General features: G+C 35.9%; 1 protein-coding gene across 2 annotated transcripts; it reads left to right on the plus strand.

The window, feature by feature from the left end:
- The first annotated feature begins 7,074 nt into the window (after positions 1–7,074).
- Positions 7,075–17,525, plus strand: LOC110020272 (probable potassium transporter 11). 2 transcript variants are annotated; one of them, XM_020718317.1, is made up of 9 exons: positions 7,075–7,764; positions 10,156–10,381; positions 11,717–11,962; positions 12,950–13,000; positions 13,972–14,229; positions 14,314–14,366; positions 14,451–14,565; positions 14,749–15,003; positions 16,237–17,525. In XM_020718317.1, the coding sequence occupies exons 1-9, from the start codon at positions 7,645–7,647 to the stop codon at positions 17,262–17,264; spliced, it is 2,352 nt and encodes a 783-aa protein (XP_020573976.1). In that variant the 5' UTR covers positions 7,075–7,644; the 3' UTR covers positions 17,265–17,525. The 2 variants fall into 2 exon arrangements, with proteins under 2 accessions (XP_020573976.1, XP_020573977.1); XM_020718318.1 differs by lacking the exons at positions 7,075–7,764; positions 10,156–10,381 and having other exon boundaries at positions 11,852–11,962; positions 12,934–13,000.
- Positions 17,526–21,652: the final 4,127 nt, after the last annotated feature.

Genomic DNA, 21,652 nt, shown 5'->3' on the forward strand with positions numbered 1-21,652 from the left:
GTCCAATCAAGCCCATATCAAGTTGTTGAAGCACAATTCAAGATTTTGGATTGTTAATTGAATGATCAAATGAACTCTAAATTTGACATATTTATACGAATTGAGCTTCTCAAAGAGAGAAATCTAACACAATTGAGATGAACAAAAGGAGAAATGAAACTATAGAATATGTTCTAGAAAGAAGGTAGGGCGAGTAACCACCGGCCTTCATAGCTACTAATTATCATCAACCATTGTCCTCCATCACATGCAGCCACCACCGACCTTTGTTGATTGCGACCATTGCTTGTAACTATTGTTGCCAAATTACGACAGTTGTTAAATTTCTTAAAATTTCTGTTTTTTAATCTATATAAATACAAGTGTAGTTTTCGGTGTAAGATTGTAACTTTGTTCTTCTTATCATGAGAGAAGGACGTAGTCATATATTTTAAATATATTGTGGATTTTTGAATGAGTTAGGCTGTGTTTTTTTCACTTTCAGGTTTTTTTTTCACGTAAAATTCGAGGGTTTGCTTCGTTATGTTTTATTATTTGTATGTGTGTTGAATTTTTGTACAACACTAAGATAATCAAGCAATACACTATCCTCGTGAATCTTGCAGCGCGCGACAACGATAATTATATTATATTTAAAAATAAATTTATTTTGAAATAAACTAAATAAATAAAAGATTATATATACGTGAAAAAAAATTATTAAAGATTTTTATATCCGTGAAGTTTTTCGTTGTATAATTATCTTTGTCGTTGTCGTACAACATAATAAATTTGAAATTGTTGTCGTACAACACTAAAATATATATATGTGAATACCTTATATAATTATCGTTGTTGTCGACTAAAATTTATTGTTGTCGTACAACATAATAAATTTGAAATTTTTGTCGTACAACACTAATATAATCAAGCAATACCTTATATAATTATCGCTGTCGTACAACACTAAAATATAAATACGTGAAATATATATATCCTTTTATATAAGGATAATCTTTTATTTATTTAAAAGGATCTATAAATAAAATTGGAAATTGTTGAATTTTTTCGAGACGTAGGGTCTCATATTATTTGTGAGTGTAGAATTTATTAAACATTTTGTATTGTAGAGACAGAATGAATGTGTGAGAGAGAGATGGATGGGATTTCTAAGAGGGAATCTTAGTAAATGTATTAAATTATCTCTAATAAGTTGAAAAAGTCAGGCTCTCAAAGATTTCCTGTGTTACAAGATTTTAGAAGGGAGGAAAAGATGGAGGGAGATGATTGGAGATGTAGAGAGATCAATCCTTCGTTTGTCTTTTTTTTTTATACATAAGGAAGAAAGGCAATAAAATAATTACATAACACATCTTGTATTGTATAACGTCCTTTCCAAGTGTCTTGATGAAAACATTGTGATGTAGATGTCATATTTTATTGATATGACACCCATCCCCAGTGCTTGGGTGAAACTATTGAGTTCCAAATGTCGGGCGACATCATTAATAATGAATTGACATATGTCTTCACTAGTTATGATAACTATCTCCGATGGCTGTCCTGGTATACGTGGGCTAGGTCTTCCTTTTGAGGAGAGTGAATATGATCAGATCGACGGGTAAGCTTGGCTCAACCACTTTGATAGGTGGGTTTAATTCGACCACTTCGGCTAGTGGGCTCGATTCAACCATTTCGGCAAGAGTGCTCAATTCAGCCACTTCAACAAGTGAGTTTGATACAACCACTTTGATAGGTGGGCTCAATTAAGTCACTTCGACAAGTGGACTTGGTTCAACTACTTCGGCAGGTGGGCTAGTTCAACTATTTTGACATAGTAGTTTATGTGAAAGTTAACACTACATTAAGGTAAATTTCTGACACTGTTCCCACCTTTTGGAGAACTCGGTATCTTTTTGGAGGGTAGGCCAGAAACATCTTTGCCGGAGGATACAAGTGGCCATGATTCTTCCACCGAAATGACGACCACATTCCTCTGAGTGAAGAACTTGTAAGATATTGTCATTCTGACCTTCCCTAACATATTTTAAGGTGGAAGTGATATACCTTCAGAATGGTTCCCCATTGATTATCACGTAGTATGGCGTTTTGATTTCGAACCCTCGAAAATCTTTAACATCTATAAGGACAATGCCTGTCGATAGATATTATAAGAACATATTGATAAGCTATATGCTGGTTGAATTTTTAGAAAAAAAGAATAAAAGGGAAAAAATATTAGAAAGTTTTCTAACACTATCTACTAAACCGGCTAATTAAACACTTCACATGCCATTATTAATATTTAAAAAACTGCTCAAAAAAAATTTTTTCAGCTAAATTAAGAAAATAATTAACTAACCCGACGATCCGACCAACAAAATTAATTACAGATGATTACAACTCGTAGCTATAAATTTCTGCATGACCCATGAAGGGTTCTCCTCTCTCAAAATCTAACAAGTTTTGTTGGTATGTTTCTTCCTCATTCAAAATCCATCTTTTTTTTTAATAAATGTAAATATGAGAGTGGAGATCGTGTTTTAACTTGAGGATTCGTGATGGACTTCTCTCGTTATCATTTCCGACGTGTTGTGCTGCTGCGATGAATAAAAGTATGCACTTTTTTTTAAAATATATTTTTAAATGAAGAAAATGTTTTTGTTTGAAGACCATCTACTTGTTTATTCAATAATTCTTACACATGAATCAAAATTAGATTCATTTCACACAAAAAAAACACACACACGCACACAAATCAATTGAGTATACACCTAAAAATAGTTAGCACGAATCACAAAAAAGTGCAACGATACAGATCAAAAAGAAAAATGATGACAATCCCCTCAAACGAAAAGTTACAAGACATCTTAAATCAGATAGACTGAAGACCACTAGCCGACTGATAATTAGCTGACTGAAGGGCTGTCGACCAACAGAAGGTCTGACGACCGAAGGGCCACCCAGACCAACCAAGGGCAGGCCTTAATGCCAACGACCGGCCAAAGGACTAACACCCCAACAATCTCATAAGTATCAATGTGCAGCTCTCACAATAGCTTCCCTAAAGATCTACAAAGATTGCCAAGGAACAATAATCAGGCAAGCTCTAAAGTCAACCAACTATCACACTCAAAACCGACCAACTTCCCAGAGCAAAGACCGACAAGTGTCCAGATAAAAAGCTGACCGAAACTAGCTAAGTCGGTCGACCTAAGAACCTGCCGACCAGAAGATTCAAGCACGCAAAAAAAACAATAAGATAATGTAACATTACTATTAAAGCAGAGAAAACATGTAATTTTATATTTTGTCCCTCTATCTTCTATAATTGAATGAATCATAGCATGTATTAAGGGCTTTTAGCTCTTCTCTCTAGACTCATCCTTTGCAGGGAAACTCTCTCCCCTTCTCTCTTGTAACTGTTAATTATAATATATAAAATAGTTCACAGCGCTTGGAACATCTCATTCACCCCTAAGGGACAAGTGTGTGTGCACTCTCTCTCTCTCTATATATATATCTCTCTCTAGCTCTCCCTCACGATTCCTATCGCTCCAATCATTGGGCATGCCAAAGAGAAAAATCTCTTATCAACATCCTAAAAGGTGCAGAGTGTACCGATCGTCGAAGCTATTCCAAATTTTCACCCCTTTAGTCTGAGAAGGAACCCAGTCAACTGGGGAACTCTTCCTCTTCTTTTGATAGGAGGGAGGACGTGAAGAGTTAACTCAAAAATCAGGTCCTTCCCTTCTTGATGTTGCACCTCTCCTAAGACGTCACCTCTGGGTTACTGATTCAGTTCGGGCGATAGAAGCAGGTTGGCTGGCCTCACTTCGTTTAGAAAATCATATGAATGTAGCATCTTGATGAGGCGAAGCCGACCATGCTTTTATTCTTTCCTGAGAGGACTCTTCTTCAACATTGCTCTCTTCAAAAAGACTAGACGACTCTTTAGATTCACGCAGTAGATAAGGTTTATGATAAGTCCAGGGTTTTCTGTTTATGATAGTTAGTTTACCAGTAGAAATTTGTTGGATGACCACCGTAGTTGCAACGATAGAAATTTTTTTTTAACCTACAGTACCAGCTTTGTTGTCGCGAGCCTCAATCTAACTTCCTTCGGTCGCCACAACTTTCTGGGCAAGAATTATCTTCGCTTGGGCCGTAGCTTTACTTTCGCGTTGTTTCGGCAGCAACTGTCACCTCCCGCCCGTCCTCTTCTTTATCAAGGCGGCACACAGATTTGTTGTCATTTAATCAAATGCTCCTGGAAAAAAGACCCTAGTGACAATCGATGGATTTGTACACTAGGGAACTGAGAGGAGCTACCCGTCGATTTCAGCCCCCTCGACATGAGAATAATTTGTCCCCTTCTTTCTCTTAAAGGCGTTCCCGATCGGTACATTTTTAATGCCCCAATTCGCGGGGATGAGGCTATGAAGAACTTTAACTTTTATTCCTTCATTTTATTCTCAAAGCTCCTCATCTAGTTGCCCTTGCTGAACTGATTAGTGGCCCTCATCTAGTTGAGCGGCCCAAAACCTGATAATTGAGTCAAAGATAAAAGCCTCCTCCACAAAAGCTACATCTGATGGGGGACAAAATCGATTGTTCTTTGGCAACTACCAAGCCAAAAGTTTGAGGGGTGCACTTTGGAGCCATCAGAGAATGAATGTAAAAGTCGAAAGAAAGAAAAACAACCGAGCGACAAAAGCTCAGAAAAAGGACAATAAACTTGCAAGTAAACACCTCAGCCCTTATTTATAGGAACGCATTGGAAAATGAAACGTGGCACGAAGATACCAAGAGAAAACATCACATCAACATAGAAATCAAGAAGAAAATAAAATAAAATATTTTTATTTTGATAATAAAATAATTGCACTCATATTCTTGTTTGATAGGAGGCATTTCACAAACTAGTCATCGGCCGCCTCGGCTAGAACAAAACTTTTCTTACTAATCTCATATATAACAGTTGACAGTCGAGCTTAAAGAAATTTGCTTGGTCAGCCTCAGAATGGTCCCTATGCACAAAGGCATCTTCCAGGAGTTCAGATACTTCTCAAAGAAGAGTAGTTGTTTGCTCTTGCTTCTCCTCTTGTCGAATCAACATCACATGGAGATCCTTCTCTTGTCAAGCCAGAGTAACCTCCATTTTGTCAAGGCAACGAGTAAATGTTTTTGGGAACATCCCAACTCCCTCACATCCTCACGGATCTTGGTAGGGTTAGCTTGGCGGTTAACTACATTCTCCTCGCTTCCAGTCGGCGTTTGGAGTACAGGAGCTGCTTCCATAGTCGGATTTCAGACATCATCAACAAGGGACAAACCCTCAATCTGAGCATCCTCATCTACAAAGAACAAAAATGGATAAGCAAGAAAAAATTAAAGTAAATCCTAAGACATAAATGAAAACACGTACTCAGAATCCTTTGAACCTTAGAACATGCAGCTCCACCTACATTTAACAATGAAAGATCATCTACAGCTCTTTTCTCTTCTATCGGTTAGTCGCCTATGCCAAATCCTAGTATACTGCTCAGTTGAGTACTTACAGTCTTTAGCTGACACAAAACCTCAACAGGAGCCTTAGTCGACGGATCAGCAATTGAACCCCCCAGCTCTTTCCCAGCACTGGGTTGACCCTTCTCCGGAGCCTCTCAGATTGAATCTGACAACTCCTACTGTTCCACACACTCAAATGGCTTAGGATTCTTAGCAAATTTCTTCTCCCACTTCTTCTCCTTGGTTCGCCTTCCAACAGATGTTTTTCTTTACCTCAAGAGCAGCCAACATCTTCACCTGGTCGACGGGTTTGGGCTCGAACTAGATCATTTCTCCATAAGTTTGACACAGAAACCGATGCAAGGAAAAATAAACACTTAATTTACTGAGAACCGTTCAGTACGCCCTATATATAAGAGTCATGGGCCTAGAAATCCAGGGAGTCTAATCATTGCAATTAATTATGATTATTAAGATTTAATTTATTGCTTTAAAAAATTTCTTGTCCTCATCATAACTATCTCTATCAAGAAGCAAGAAAATTAGAGAACTTAATATCTACACCTAAAAATGGTTTGCATGAATCTTGAACAATCTAAAAATTCATATTAAAAGATAAATGACGAGAATCTCCTCAAATGAAAAGTTACAAGGCATCATGAATCTGATCGGTTGAAGATCACTATCCAACTGATAGTCAACTGATCGAAGGATGTCGACAGACCGAAAGTCAAGACGAACAAAAGGGCCACCCAAGCCAACCCAGAGCATACATCCATATTGATGACCAACCAAAGGTCTAGTAGCCCCCAACAATCTCATAAGTATCAACGTGGAGCTCTTTCAACTGCAACAGCCCCCCCCCCCCCCCCCCCCCGGAAAAGCCAATCCGATGAGGTAAACTGCCCAGGTAAGCCAATCTACCGCCCTAATGTTGATTGGCTAGCACACTCAAAACCGACTGACTTCCCACACCGAAGACCGACCGATGTTCAGACAAAAAGTTGGCCAATACCAGCTCAGTTGCCCGACTCAAGAACCTATCGGCCAGAAGGTTTAGACATGTGAAAAGATAATAATATACTGTAAAACCCTATTAAAGTAGAGACAAACATGTAATTTTACATTTTGTCAATCTATCTCCTATAAATAAAAGGATCATAACAAATATTAAAGGCATTTGACTCTTCTCTCTAGACTCATCATCTATAGGGAAGACTCTCTTCCCTTCTCTCTTGTAACCACCACTTCTACTATATAAAAAGGATCACAGAGTTTAGAAACACCCCATTCACCCCTATGAGAAGTCTATGTGCACTCTCTTCTTGTCTCTTTTTCTATCTCTCCCTCACGGTTTTTACTGCTCCGATAATGGGCATGCCTCACAGGATAAATCTAAACTCAATAATTTAACTCTTAAATTTCAATTTTGTCCTCCTATTTATATATTAAAAGAAATATTTAAAGGCTAAATTTAATTATATATCTATCTCTCCCTCACGGTTCATTATATATAATTTTATGTTCATGAAAAAAATATATATACTCCAATTTTTTTTAAAATTAAAATGAGATTCCCCACGCCCACCTCCTCCCTTGCGCAATACCCGAATAAACCCTACTCCTCGAGCCAACGCCCTCCAATTTACCTTCTTCCTCTGCTCTTCCCATGCCGCTCCACATTATGAATCTCCTCACCACCCCGCCTTTCTCTCTCATCCCTCCCCATTCTCCGTACCTTCTCTCCCCGCCACCTCGCATCCTCTCGCTCTCACTGTCCTTTTCAAGCCTCTTCTCAGTTACAGTTCCCCTTACAAATTACAACCAAAAATTCAAATTAACCCCATTACCACCGCATCTCAAGGGGCCGCATTCCATGGTTGCGGACCTTAGTCCCTATATTTACATGTCAGTTCTCCTTTTCCCCTCCAAATATAGCTTCTAGATTCGTCGTGGCGTCCCGTTAGGCTCCTAAACCTCTCTCACCTTTTTTTGGGTGAAGATCCGCGAAGCTTGCGGCGATAGAGAAAGGAATGATGGAGGGTTAGTTGCCGGGAAGATAGTTAGAGAAAGAAGAAGAAGAGAGATTTGATTGTGATCCGGTGCCGCATTGGTGGCCGCCGGGCTAGAAGTGTGCCGGCGAACATCAGTGGCATGGCCTCAGCTTCAAGTAATGGGGAGATCCCTAAAGGTAATATGTGGGATCTCGACCAGAAGCTTGACCAGTCCATGGATGTAGAGGCTGGAAGGATACGGAGCCTGTACAGGGAGAAGGTGCGCTCTCACTTAAAGGCCGAATTGCTCTTTTTGTAATGCAGCTTGTTTTGTTCATCGCTACTCACTTATGCCATGTAGTACTGTTTATTTATTTATTTATTTGATTTTGCTGTCACATATTCGGGCATCTAGATGTAATTAAAATGACAAATATTATTTATAAAATGACCAAATATCTGATTTATGTCACTGTTTCCAGTTTTTAGAAACTGGGCAAACATGTATTGACTATAGGGGTGTAACTCAGACAAGCACACTTAGGCCGGCTCGAGTTCGGCTGGATAAATGGTTTGTAAACTTAGTGTTACAATGTGTGGAGACAAAACAAGGGAGTTGGTGCATAAGTGTCGGCTATGGGCGAGACTCACAATGGAGCCGACGCCTTTGGGCGCATATGCGCCCACATTCAGAGGGATCTGTGCATACGCGCAGGTCTATTGGCGCCTAGTCGTCCATTATTGAGCATCGAATAAAGGGTTTGGTGCCTAGGTCTAAGCGTCTAAGTGCTCGAGTCACATTTCTTTCGGGATTTCTTTCTAATCCCGATTTTGAGCTATTTTTTTATGAAAATTTGCTATTTCTTCCTTTGGTATTCTTCAAGAAGCATCCCGGTGAAGGTGAAAAGTGTCAAAGAGGTGGATTTCAGTGATTCAATAGGATTTCTTGCGTCAGATCGGAGAGTAAAAATTGTGTAGCGAGTCTTGTAAGTTTCCTTTGTGTGTTGAGAGAAAATTTGTGTGAGCTCTTTGTTAAACATTTCGAATTTCGTAATGAAAATTTATAGCGGTGTGACTCATGGTTTTTTCACGTTCTCGGGTTTTTCCACGTAAATTTTTGTGTGTTTTTCTGGTTACTTTAGTGTGCTTTTGTTTTAATTTTTGTTCCGGTTTTTTATCAAATTGATGTGATGTTGTTCCACGGAGTGGTTTAGTTTCTAGTCGATTCTAAACCCCGATAAAGTTTGGATTATTCACTATATATATAATATATTCCTATCAACTAGTATCAAAACGGGATTCGATTCGAGTGGAAACAATGATTGAAGAAACAAGGTTCAAAGTGGAGAAGTTCAATGGAACGAACTTTGCATTCTGGAATATGCAAGCGGAGGATTTGTTGTATAAGAAAAAATTATGCTTCACTTTAATGTGGCTGAAACGAGGGTGGATGTAGGTCTATGACACCGTAGGCTTGGCCATACGAGCGAGAAAGGTATGAAATTCCTACTTTCGAAAAATAAGCTTTAGTGTCTGAAATCAGTTAATCTGGATTCTGTGGAGATTGTATTTATGAAAAGTAGAAGAAAGTTTCTTTCTCCAAAAACGGGTTAGTAGTGAAATCAAAGAAATTATAGTTAATGCATATTGACGTATGAGTCCTACTCCAGTTCAATCCATTGTAGATTCTCACTATTTCGTCATGTTCATTGATGATCACACAAGTGGAAACAATGACCGAAGAATGAGATTCAATTCAAGTAGAAACAATGACCGAAGAAGCAAGTTTCAAAATGAAGAAGTTCAATGGAACAAACTTTGCATTCTGGAATATGCATGCGGAGGATTTGTTGCATAAAAAAAATCATACTTGTCACTTTGATGTGCCCGGAACGAGGGTGGATGTAGGTCTATGGCACCATAGGCTTGGCCATACGAGTGAGAGAGGTATGAAATTCGTACTTTCGAAAAATAAGCTTTAGTGTATGAAATTAGTTGATTTGGATTCTGTGGAGATTGTATTTTTGACAAGCAAAAGAAAGTTTCTTTCTCCAAGGGCTGGTCAGTAGTGAAATCAAAGAAACTATAGTTAGTGCATATTGACGTATGAGGTCCTACTCTAGTTCAGTCCATTATAGATTCTCACTATTTCGTCATGTTCATTGATGATCACACGAGAAATTTATGGTTTTATTTCTTAAAGCAGAAATCTGATGTATTTGAAGCCTTTAGAAAATGGAAGATTATGATAAAAAATGAGACAGACTTGAAGCTGAAATGTCTCAGATCAGATAATGGTGGCGAGTACCGTGATCAGAAGTTCTGGAATTTCTGTGCTACAGAGGGGGCTAAGCATGAGTTCGTTATCCCAAGGACACCGCAGCAGAATGGTGTACTTGAATGCATGAACGGAACAATCATGGAGCGTGTCAAAAGCATGAGGCTAGATGTTGGCTTGACAAAACAGTTTTTGGGCTCGAAGTCGATTTATTAATCAAGCTCAAGATCAAGCCAAGGGTGGCTTGAGCTCAAGTTGACTCATTTACACCCCTAATTGACATTGATCTTTTGATGTTTAATATTTATTGTAGACCAATTTTTATTTCTGAATTTGTCTGGAATTAATGATGCAAATAAATAATGTGCGGAAATGTTGTTTTATTCCTTGCAGAAATCATCATCATTGTTGATCATGCAGCTTGCGTTCCAGAGTTTAGGTTTGGCGTTTGGCGATTTGGGTACATCCCCTTTGTATGTTTTCTACAACACATTTCCTCATGGACTGAAACATGAAGATGATGTAATTGGGGCTCTTTCTCTGATTATATACTCGCTTACTCTCATTGCTCTCCTCAAATATGTACTGGTGGTATTGAGGGCTAATGATAATGGGCAGGGTAAGATTTTTATTATCATTTTTTTGGGGCCCACCAAATTCGCATGTATTTACATATCTAACACCAAAATTTAACTTTTTACATTTATACGGCCCAAATGTTACATATCATCTTCACATAAAAATACCTGTCATGTTAACTTTTAAAAGTTAAATACACTTTTTCATACATACGTAAGCTGATATGTATGTAAAAATTGAAGTATAAATAAGAGAGATGTAAATACACAAAAATGGAGTGGTATGTATGTAAATCTTCATTTTTTTTTTGGGTCTTGAATTTTATTAAGCATTTATAGGTTGTTAGATGGAAACATTGAAGTTGAAGATTTCATGTTTTTTTCCCTGGTTGAATGAATTCTCCAAGATGTGATTTCTAAATGTGCAATGCAAGATGAGCTAGATTTTCAGTACTATTGTCATTTCATTGATCACTTTTATGATAAATGTTAATTCATCAAGTTTGACAGTGATGTCAAAATGAAGATACTAGTAGAGTTGACCAATAAAATTCATATTTTCTGGATATTTTCTGGTACACAATATTACAGCTGAGGGTCAATGTTTTAACAGCATTGAAATATCAATGTACTGCAGAAAATAATCAGTTAGAAAAAAAAATAGCTATTTTGTGGTTTTAGATTTGCATTTTTCGCCAGGTTTTGGATATAGTATTTTGTCACCTCAAGTATATTATTGTTTGACAGGACATTTACTTTCTTTCAGCTTAAACTCAAATTGCCTAATGCAGTTCTTCTTCCTCTTGTTATTTTTTTAATGCTTTACTAAATTTAATTTTGGGCCATTTACATACATACCGCCCAATTCTTATGAAATTACATATCTAACATTTCAATCTTTTTTTTTACATTTATACCCCCAGCTCTTTCATATCACATAAAAAAACACTATTTTAACTTCTAAAAAGTGAAATACACCTTTTCATGCATAGATAAAGGGGGCTTATATGTAAAAAATGAATTTTAGGTGTTTTAGATATGTGGACACATAAGAATTGAGTGGTGTGTTTGCAGATCTTCCTTTATTTTTTTATTCTGGCACCGATTTGCTAATTAGAGGGCTGCCAAGAAGTAGAGATTAGCTTATATCCATAGTGATCCATATATGAGATACAAGGCCAAGACTCTGTAAATGTCCTCCTCAGACCATTTACTGTAAATTGCACTAAATTGGAGAACAAGTTTTCATCCTTTTTATTTGATATATTAATTTAGAAGTGAGGGATTAGTAAGATTATATATCAACAGAAAGCCATATTTATGCTGGGTTAGAAGCTATTTAAACTTAATCCTAACTCGTCTCTGTAAGATTGTAGGTGGAACCTTCGCTCTTTACTCTCTACTCTGCAGACACGCAAACATTAAAACCATAGCAAACCAGCATCATACAGATGAAGAGTTGACAACATATAGCCGCCGGACATTTGAGGAGAACTCGCTAGCGAGAAAGGTCAAGTGTTGGCTCGAGTCATATGGAATTAATAAGAATGTGATTCTTTTTCTTGTCCTTATTGGAACGTGTATGATGATTGGAGATGGAATTCTTACTCCAGCTATATCAGGTTTTCATTTTATTTTATCATTTTGATTATGAACTATCGTTTCCTTTGACGAAGACATTAATGAGATGATTGAAGTGTCTTTCTATCATATTAAACTTACCTTTCTTTGATTCAAATGGAGATTCTATGAGTTTCTTTTGACTTAAAGAAGATTTGCTTGAATTAATTGTGGTAACCATGAGGCTGTTTTAATCTCAATATTGGAGGAAGGCTTTAATCTCTTAGGCTTCAAATGCTTGATTTCGTTATCCTAACACTTTTTTATGTCATAGTATAGTTTGAAAATTAGCATTATATAGCCATCAATGCCTTCAATTCAAGCTCGATGCAGAACTTGTTAGGGTCTAGTATCAAAAAACTACAAAAAAACAAAAAAAAACCTGAAGAAAAGGCTACAATTTGCAATTTTCAAATGTTTAATATATGTAAAGATTAGTCTTTTGTGACGCAAAATTAGAAAGTACAACCACATTTATTTCAAACAAAAAATTATAAGTTGCCAAAATTTGAAACTCCAAAAGAAAACTGAGAATCAATACAATTGTTTCAAGTTTCACAATATAAAAATGAAAATTCGTATTTTATCAAATTTGACAAATGCCAAGCATGCACACAAATTTTCACACCTTGCCTATTGGACTTGGAAGAAATTATGGTAACGTAGTAAGAGGGTGGGAGTTGAAGATTAAGAAATAAATACAAGTTATAGAAGCATGAGTTTAATCAATTATGACACGATAATGGTCCCAATTAGTCGCTCGACTCTACAAAATTGATTTCAATTTAGTCCATAAGGGACTAATTGAGATCAGTTTTCAATAGTTCGATGATTAAATGTATGTAATCAAAAATTTGAGACTAAATTTATCACATTCAAATAATCAAGGGACCGTTTTGTGATTTAACTTAAATATTTTTATTATTTTAGTGCATTTTTTGGTGTCGTACTTCATTTTCTAACTCTACGATAGCTCTATATCCTTGCAGTTCTATCAGCAGCTGGTGGGATCAAGGTGAATCACCCCAAGATGAGTACTGGTATCTGCTTAAACTCAGCAACCTTATGCTTTATACACTTTCTTATGTGTGCATGTTTAACTAACATAAATGCTAAAAAAAAAAAAAAACAAGAAAAGAATTATACCACAAATTCTAGTATTTTTTTCAACCTTGAAAGAATAATGCTCAAGTACGTTTTAGATCTCACCCAATATATATATATATATACATATACATATATATATACATACATATATATATAGATATATATATATATATATATATATACATACATATATATATAGATATATATATATATATATATATATACATACATATATATATAGATATATATATATATATATATATATACATACATATATAGGTGCCAGAGTAGTTTTGGTGTATTTATCTATAGCATATTATGAAGTTTGCAAATACATGCTTTAAACTGCATGTATCAGCCCCTTCCCAAACTCTATGTACCACTCAATTATTATATATCTACATATCTAATATCTATACTTTCATATTTACATACATGCTGCTCAAATCTTTAACATTATATAAAAATAATAGTATTACTAACTTTTTAAAAATGGAATACACCTTTTCATACATAAGTTTTAACACCAAAGTGTAATAAATCTAAAAATCAAAGTTTAGCTGTAATATATGTAAATACATAAGAATTGGGTGGTATGTAAATGGCCTTTTTTTTAATAATGATTATAAAGTATGAATGGTGAACCTAGTCGGGTTTCTCTATACTTCACCTCATTTCTACATCATGGAAGTTCAACAACAAAAGTAACTAATAGCAGGAACAAACAGTGACTCTAAACTCATGGTACAAAAGCCATAAATAAGTTTGAAGTTGGTTCGTTAACCAAAAAATTTATTACTTTATGAGTTTAAACTAAAATTCATATACAGAAGCACTATCTATCTTCCTTTTTGTTGCATTTTGTTTCATCTATCAAATTTGTTTTTTTTTTCCTTTAAACAAGATGTGGTCATACTTGTTGCTGTTATCATCTTGATCGGATTGTTCAGCCTGCAACGTTATGGAATCGATCGAGTTTCTTGGCTTTTTGCTACTATCGTATTCTTATGGTTCATAATAATTGGATCAATTGGCGCATTTAACATTTGGAAATACGACAGTTCTGTTCTCAAGGCCTTCTCACCCATATGCATATTCCATTTCCTTAGGAGAGGCCCCCATGGTTGGACTTCCCTGGGAGGGATTATGCTAAGTATTACAGGTTAGCTCCCTTGATTAGAATTTGATGTGTTCGATACTTCTTATAGGTTGATCTGATGCCTAAATTGTCAAAATAATTTCTCAGGAATTGAAGCATTGTTTGCAGACCTTTGTCATTTTCCTGTACTTGCCATTCAGGTAAATGAAAATTATTCAGGCATTCCAAAGTTATTTTTTAACTGTAACAAGCAAATAATTTTTTTTTTCCTTTAATTTGTGCAGCTTGCATTTACTCTACTTGTTTTTCCTTGCCTTCTGTTGGCTTATAGTGGACAAGCAGCTTACATTATGCAGAACCCAGGGCACGTTGCTGATGCTTTCTATCGATCTATTCCAAGTAATTTTGATTCATTTTATGATATAGATTTGTGAAATCTTTTAAGTAGAATGAAGCCAAACTCATAAACATTGAAATTTTTTTTGTCTTAACCGTTGAAATTTTCTTCAGAAACTAAGTTATGGCAAATTACACGGATGATTTCTGCATGCATGGACGCTTGATCTTACCTTTTTATTTCAGGCATTGTCTATTGGCCGGTGTTTATTGTTGCAACAGCAGCAGCTATAATAGCTAGTCAAGCCACCATATCAGCTACATTTTCCATCATTAAGCAGGCAGTAGCACTTGGTTGTTTTCCTAGAATCAAGATTGTCCACACTTCAAAGAACTGTTTTGGTCATATATACATTCCGGCGATTAATTGGATCCTTATGGTTCTCTGCGTTGCGGTGACTGCCAGGTTCAAAAACAAGACTCAAATTGGATTAGCATATGGTAAGGTTATTTTAGCTATGCCAAGTTTACGTTTTATATTCAATGTTTTGTTCTTAACCATGTAAGAAGTCCAAGTATTGAATATTGATTATTTTAAATATAATTTAAACTAGTCACTGTTATTTAACTGATGCCTGTTAGTGAGTGATTTCATTGCTGTGTATTTCTGCAGCCAGCCATTTCATGACTTGGTTAATATATGATCTGTTTTCATTTAAAAAGCACACGATATCTCATTGCTTATGCATTTTTTTAGCTACATTATAATTAATATATCATCCCAAGGACTGACTTTGTTTTTAGGGGCATTTACATACATACCACCTCATTCTTATGTATTTATTTACACCTAAACTTTGCTTTTTAAATTTATACCACTCAAATCTTTCATATCACATAAAAAATACCACTATTTTAACTTTTAAAATGTGAAATACGCCTTTTCATGCTTGGATAAGGTGATATGTACGTAAATATTAAAGCTTTGGTGTTTGACATGTAAATACATAGGAATTGAGTGGTAGGTTTGTAAACCTTCCTTATTTGTATTTTTATTGTTCTTCAACTAATGTCATACATGCCTATTTAGCGAAGTTTTTAGTTTAAAATTGTGTGGCAGATAGCCTCTAGAAACCATTGATTACTTATTCCATTTCAGCTAATAGATTATAAGAGACCATGCATCAAACAAATTTAACCAGCATCACTAATTCTTAAACTTACTCCACATAATATAGCTGCCATTTCCTTATGAATCCTAACCTGTCAATTGCATCTCCCATTTCAACCCTTCTGCTTATGCTCTTTAAATGACTTCGTTGTTTTTAAATTGCAATTATATTTTGATTTCACATAGAATGTTTATGATTTAGCTTTCTGCCAAGTAAATAACATTTGTTTGAATTCCTTTAGTTCCCATTTTGCATTTCAGCTGGTTGCCTGTAGTGCTAAGTTATAAAATGTGTGAAATCATAGACAAAAGCATATACTGATTCAGCACCAATGCAAACCATCACATTCACATTTTTTATGTACTAGTCTTTCCCACTTCTTTTGGATAGCTGTTTTAATCCCATATATCCATCAGAAGCCTCTTTCTTTTAAGATTTCAATGTTTCAAGTGGGACTGTGACAACTATTTATGATGGATTCAATAGCTACATGATTTTTCCTTATAATTTTGAGTGTTCTAAGAATTTTCTTACTGAGAAATTTCAATTCATGAAACAATAGGAACTGCAGTTGTGATAGATATGATGGTGACCACACTACTCATGATCTTGATCATGCTGCTGGTATGGCGGAGCAACTGGATCCTTGTGTTCGCCTTCGGCAGCCTTTCTCTCACTGTGGAGCTCACATATTTCTCCTCTGTAATACTGAAAGTCGACCAAGGTGGATGGGTACCTCTTGTTATCGCCGCCACATTACTCATTATCATGTATGTTTGGCATTATGGGACCATGAAACGCTACGAATTCGAAAAACATAGCAAAGTATCCATGGCATGGATCCTTGGCCTTGGCCCCAATCTTGGCCTTGTTCGTGTCCCCGGAGTTGGCTTCGTGTACTCCGAACTGGCTAGTGGTGTGCCTCACATCTTCTCCCACCTCATTACAAATCTTCCTGCAATCCATTCCGTTGTGCTCCTTGTCTGTGTCAAGTTTCTTCCCGTTTATACGGTTCCGGTAGAGGAACGCGTCCTCGTAAGAAGAATTGGCCCCAAAAACTTCCACATGTTCCGCTGCGTCGTGAGATACGGTTACAAGGATCTTCATAAGCAAGACGATGACTTCGAGAAGATGCTCTTTGATAGCATCTCCGTCTTCGTTCGGCTCGAGTCAAAGACGGACTATTCCGATTCTGATGACTTGAGCCTTGATATGGGGCAGCAGAACACCTCAAAATCTATCACCCTTAATACAACCGATGATGTAGAGTCTCTCACTGCTGATTCAATTGTGGAGATCACTGATTCATCGCAGCTCGACTCTGTAGATCGTTACACAGACAATGTGAGAGAAACGACGAGCCGCAATGGAGAGGATGAACTGGCTTTCTTGAACCAGTGTCGGGCTGCCGGGGTGGTGCACATCCTGGGAAACACTATTACTAAGGCTAGGAGGGACTCTAGCTTCTGGAAGAGGGTTGCGATTGGCTACATATATGCATTTCTCAGGAAGGTTTGTACAGAGAACAGTGAGATGCTCCATGTTCCTCATGAGAGCATGCTGAATGTGGGACAGATATTCTATGTGTAGTTTATCGGAGTCTGCTTCATATGACAGAACTTGGACTCTTAAAGACTTTTAAAAGAATCGGCAGGGGCTAGTCTTTGGAATTGTGGCTGAAGAAACGAAAATGGAATATTTTGATCGAGTATATTTTTGAAGTACTGAGTTGCTTTGTTGTACAGGCGAGAGTGTAGGACCATAACCTAACAGGTATATGTTGAATTATTTAAAAATTTTTGTGGCATTATCTATGTATTAACTACACGTATTACTGTCTCTTAATCAAGGACACCTTGATTACTTTTTTCTGAATTAATTTGTTATAAGAAATGATTATAATGAAAGATGTTGAAGATACAATTATATACATATCATATGCATAGAGTGCAGTAAATACATAATAAATGATATATATAAAATTCATGTAGCAGTCTTCAATGCGTTCCAAAAGAGTAAGCATCATGTCGTCAACCCACACGCATCGCTGCGCCTTGCAATTTACCCTCACATCACACCTCCAACCAGTTGCACAGCGAGCCAGTCAACAGTCAACGCCTGTTTCCTCCTTCAATAAGTTCATCGCCTACCAATTCATGAGTTGTTCTAATGTAATTAAATGTATAGCAAAAATTTAGTCTTTGATTTTATATATTTTTTTTCTTAGAAGCCCTTTTAGGATTGATGTGTGCAAGAAAATTTGGGATAATGGAGTAGCAGATTATCGTCTGAGCGTGGTACAAAGATTCAACATGCATGCAGAAGAGAAAAAAAACTAATAATGACAATGAGTTTTTACATGAAAAACCCAAAAAGAAAAAAAAAATCACGAGACCTGATCCAGTAGTAAAAATTCCCTATAAGTTGATGATTACAGAGACCCCTTGTCCTACAAACGATAAATGATTACAAGGTCTTTCGAATTATAACGTTGACGTGCAAATGAACTTATAGTAAGAAGTGGGCGGCGGCCTATGGTGGTGGTTAACGACAGTCGACTGTGGTCAATGGTGACTGGAGGTGGTCAACAGCGAACAACGGTGGTCGATGGTGATGGACGGCGGTCGACGACGGTGGGCCGTGGTCGATGGTGGTTTGAGTGATCCTAGACTTCAACTCCTCAAAACTAAAGCTCTTCTTCCGACTTCAAGCTCTCCCCCTCTCATGAGGGGTGAAGCTCTAATTATAGAGTTCTAGGTGCAACTAATGCATAAATATGAACCACTGGAGAGATTCTGATAATCAGACATTATATGATGGACATTTGAGCGCCTTAATGATGTCGGAATTGAGCAATCTTGGGCTCATTGAATTCGTTCTGTCGAGATGTTCAATTTGACTATAGACTTGCTAGATTCGACATTTGTTTGACCTTCTAAATGTGTCTGAAAATCTTATAAGAGTGATGTAATGACTTGATTTGAGCTTGATTTGACTCGGATTGGACTAATTTTGATATCATTAGGTCTGTCTAATCAAACCGGTCAATTTGACTATAAGTTTGCTAAAATTGAAACTCTAGATGACAGTTAAATTGAAGTTTGAATGTTTATTGCTCAAAAGATTATCTTAAGACAAATATAGGAATAAAAATTAGTCAGTTATCTCCAATTCTTACCAACATGACTAGAAACTATGGAACAAAAATTACATAAAATAAAATTAACACCTAGTACAATATCCAATAAAAACGAGCAAAAAAAGACTGTTTAATAACAGCCCAAAATATGATTAGGATAAAGCTAATGGTGATAAGAAATTATTTCATTAAAAATATTACTTAGATATATATATATATATATATATATATATAGTTCTTGTTTGCTTATTTCTTTTATTATTCTTCTTCAAGCTAAAGAAGAAAAATATTCATGTTATATTTTCCAATCTCAAAGATGTTTTTCATCAAACTCTATATGACTAACAAGAGTTTTGGTATTAATTGGATTATAAAGTTTATAGACTTTAGAGCTTGATTCATAACCAATGAACATATCTTTCACTTGTATCATAAAGCTTTTTTCTTCTTTTCTCATCCAAAACATGGACATATGTGATGCTTACAAAGACTTAAGATGAGAAATTCTTTATTTCCTTCCACTCCATGTTTTTTAAATGATCTTTTCATGTACGCTTCTTTTAGGAGAGTGATTTGTGAAGTAAATTATACAAGCTACTACAGCATAAAATTTTTTGGGCAATCTCTTACTTTTGAGCATGTTAAGAAGGGTTCAATTCTTCCTTTCTGCACTTCATTTTGTTGGGGGGTCTTGACATCATTAAATGATGATGAATTTCATGATTTTCATAATACTTTTGAAATTAGTTAAATATGAACCGATCTCCTCGGTCAAATCTAATAGTTTTGATATTAAGGTCATTTTCTTTCTCAACAATAGTATTAAATTCTTGAAATTTACAAAAATTGATAATTTCTTCTTCAAAAAATGCACCCATATTTTATTTAAATAGTCATCAATAAATAGAAGAAAATATTTTCTCTCACAAAATTCATAGATTTAGTGGGATCAAAACACGTCGATGCTTATAAGCTCAAGCGGTTTGTGACACCTGAAGTTGACTCATTTGGAAAATTTTTACAATGCTACTTTCTAAGTAAACATCCTTCATTTAATTTATCGGGCTGGTAAATGCAAGGTAAGCCGCTCACCATTCAACGATGATCTGAGAATACTCTCATAATGGACTCATTTTTAATTATATTGAATTTTAAATCATTTTTAGAACATTTTAAGAAATAAAAATAATCAAGAAGACTTAGAAAGACTACATGTATTCCCATAACATTTTGGGTTTTATTTAATATCTATTATTTTTATATCATCTTATAATTTAAAATTCATTCAAATTTTTATTAAATCCAAAATTATGAAAGTTTTCAAGGAGGTTACAGTTCAACACAAAGTTTAGACTCACAAATTCTTCTAGCCTTCTCGATGATATTTGATACTTCAAACTTGGTTTTGGTAACCATCAAAACTTGGAAGGAAATCATTCCTCCATTCGTCCCTCCACCACTTTTTCAAAATTTTCAAGTCAAAATCATAGCAATACAACTCTTAAACTCACAAACTCTCTTTAAAAGCTATGCTTCTTTCACTCTTCATCTTTTCTCTTTCAGAAACTTTCACTTCCCAGTTAATGTATAATCCAAAAGAGAATGTGAAATACTTATACATATTTATAATCAATTAACGCCACACATTATTCACCAACCAAAACAATCTCAACCCTCCATTCTTCAACTATTAAGCCTACCACTCATATATCACATGTTTTACCTAACATTTAAACTTTCAAAAAAAATTCATTCATTCTATTATTCAAAAAAAAAAAAATACTTTTAAAACATGTTGAAAGATTATAATTGATCCGGCATTGGTCCAATGGTTGAACAAAAATGCCCTGATTGTCCAGAGTCCCTTAACCGTGAATTAACCGCTTTGCACTTTTACAAGTATCAGCCTGAAATAAAGTCTTAAAAATCTGCAAAGTGCTCGGTCTTTGCTTCAACCGCTGGAATATCAGCAGTCATCAAGCCATTCAAAGAATTAAAACAAAAAAATCCAAAAAAAAAATACATTAAGAAATAAGCATAACAACAAACTCCAGCTATAGCAGATGCACAAGAAGCCCGACAATTAAACGAAGGAGAAGAAAGACGAATAGATGGTAGTTTTTTAAAGCGACAAACAGAAAAATCAAGAGGAAAGTCGTCACAAAACGACGATCAAATCAATTAGTAAACTATTGCAAGAAAAGAACAAGGACAGGTATTGGTTGCGCATGCAAACCTGATTGACGATCCCTCCTTTTCACAAGCGGACATGAAATTCCACAACGTATGCGGCCATTGAACCATTCCAGTCTATAAAATTATCAACCGAGTTGCCAATTAAAGCAAAAAATAAGGGGAAAAAAAAGGCGCAACAGCCCTAATGCTGTCCGCAGCTAATAGAGCATTAAAACCCGAATGCAAACTTTTATTTCGAGTTCCAACAAACTAGAAGAAGGAGAAGCATTAAAGTTGAGGAAAAAATATTACATTAGACACGTAGAGTAACGTGCGTAGTCAATGAAATCACGCCAGGACACCCTGCGCGACTGAGAAAAAAAATGGCGCAGTAACACGAGGAATATTCCCCCCGTGTTATTCATGTGTTATTGCGTGGTATTCATGTGTTATTGTGTCCTGAGAATATTCCTGGTGTTATAATAACACAATAACACATCAATAACACATGAATAACACACAATAACACATGAATAACAAGGGGGGGGGGGAATATTCCTCGTGTTACTGCGTCGTTTTTTTTTTTGTATTGTGCGGGGTATCGTGGCGTGATTTCATTGGCCACACACGTTACTCTACTATCATGTGTTTTTGTATTCTGAGA

The sequence above is a fragment of the Phalaenopsis equestris genome, unplaced genomic scaffold (assembly GCF_001263595.1).
Source record: "Phalaenopsis equestris unplaced genomic scaffold, ASM126359v1 Scaffold000094, whole genome shotgun sequence".
Taxonomy (NCBI): domain Eukaryota; kingdom Viridiplantae; phylum Streptophyta; class Magnoliopsida; order Asparagales; family Orchidaceae; genus Phalaenopsis; species Phalaenopsis equestris.

What these genes read in the sequence shown, in the direction of transcription:
- LOC110020272 (XM_020718317.1), top strand. Translation starts at nt 7,645, where the DNA reads ATGGCCTCAGCTTCAAGTAATGGGGAGATCCCTAAAGGTAATATGTGG. An exon ending in GGAGCCTGTACAGGGAGAAG is followed by an intron (nt 7,765 to 10,155) that starts GTGCGCTCTCAC and finishes TATTCCTTGCAG; the next exon opens with AAATCATCATCATTGTTGAT. An exon ending in TCTTACTCCAGCTATATCAG is followed by an intron (nt 11,963 to 12,949) that starts GTTTTCATTTTA and finishes ATATCCTTGCAG; the next exon opens with TTCTATCAGCAGCTGGTGGG.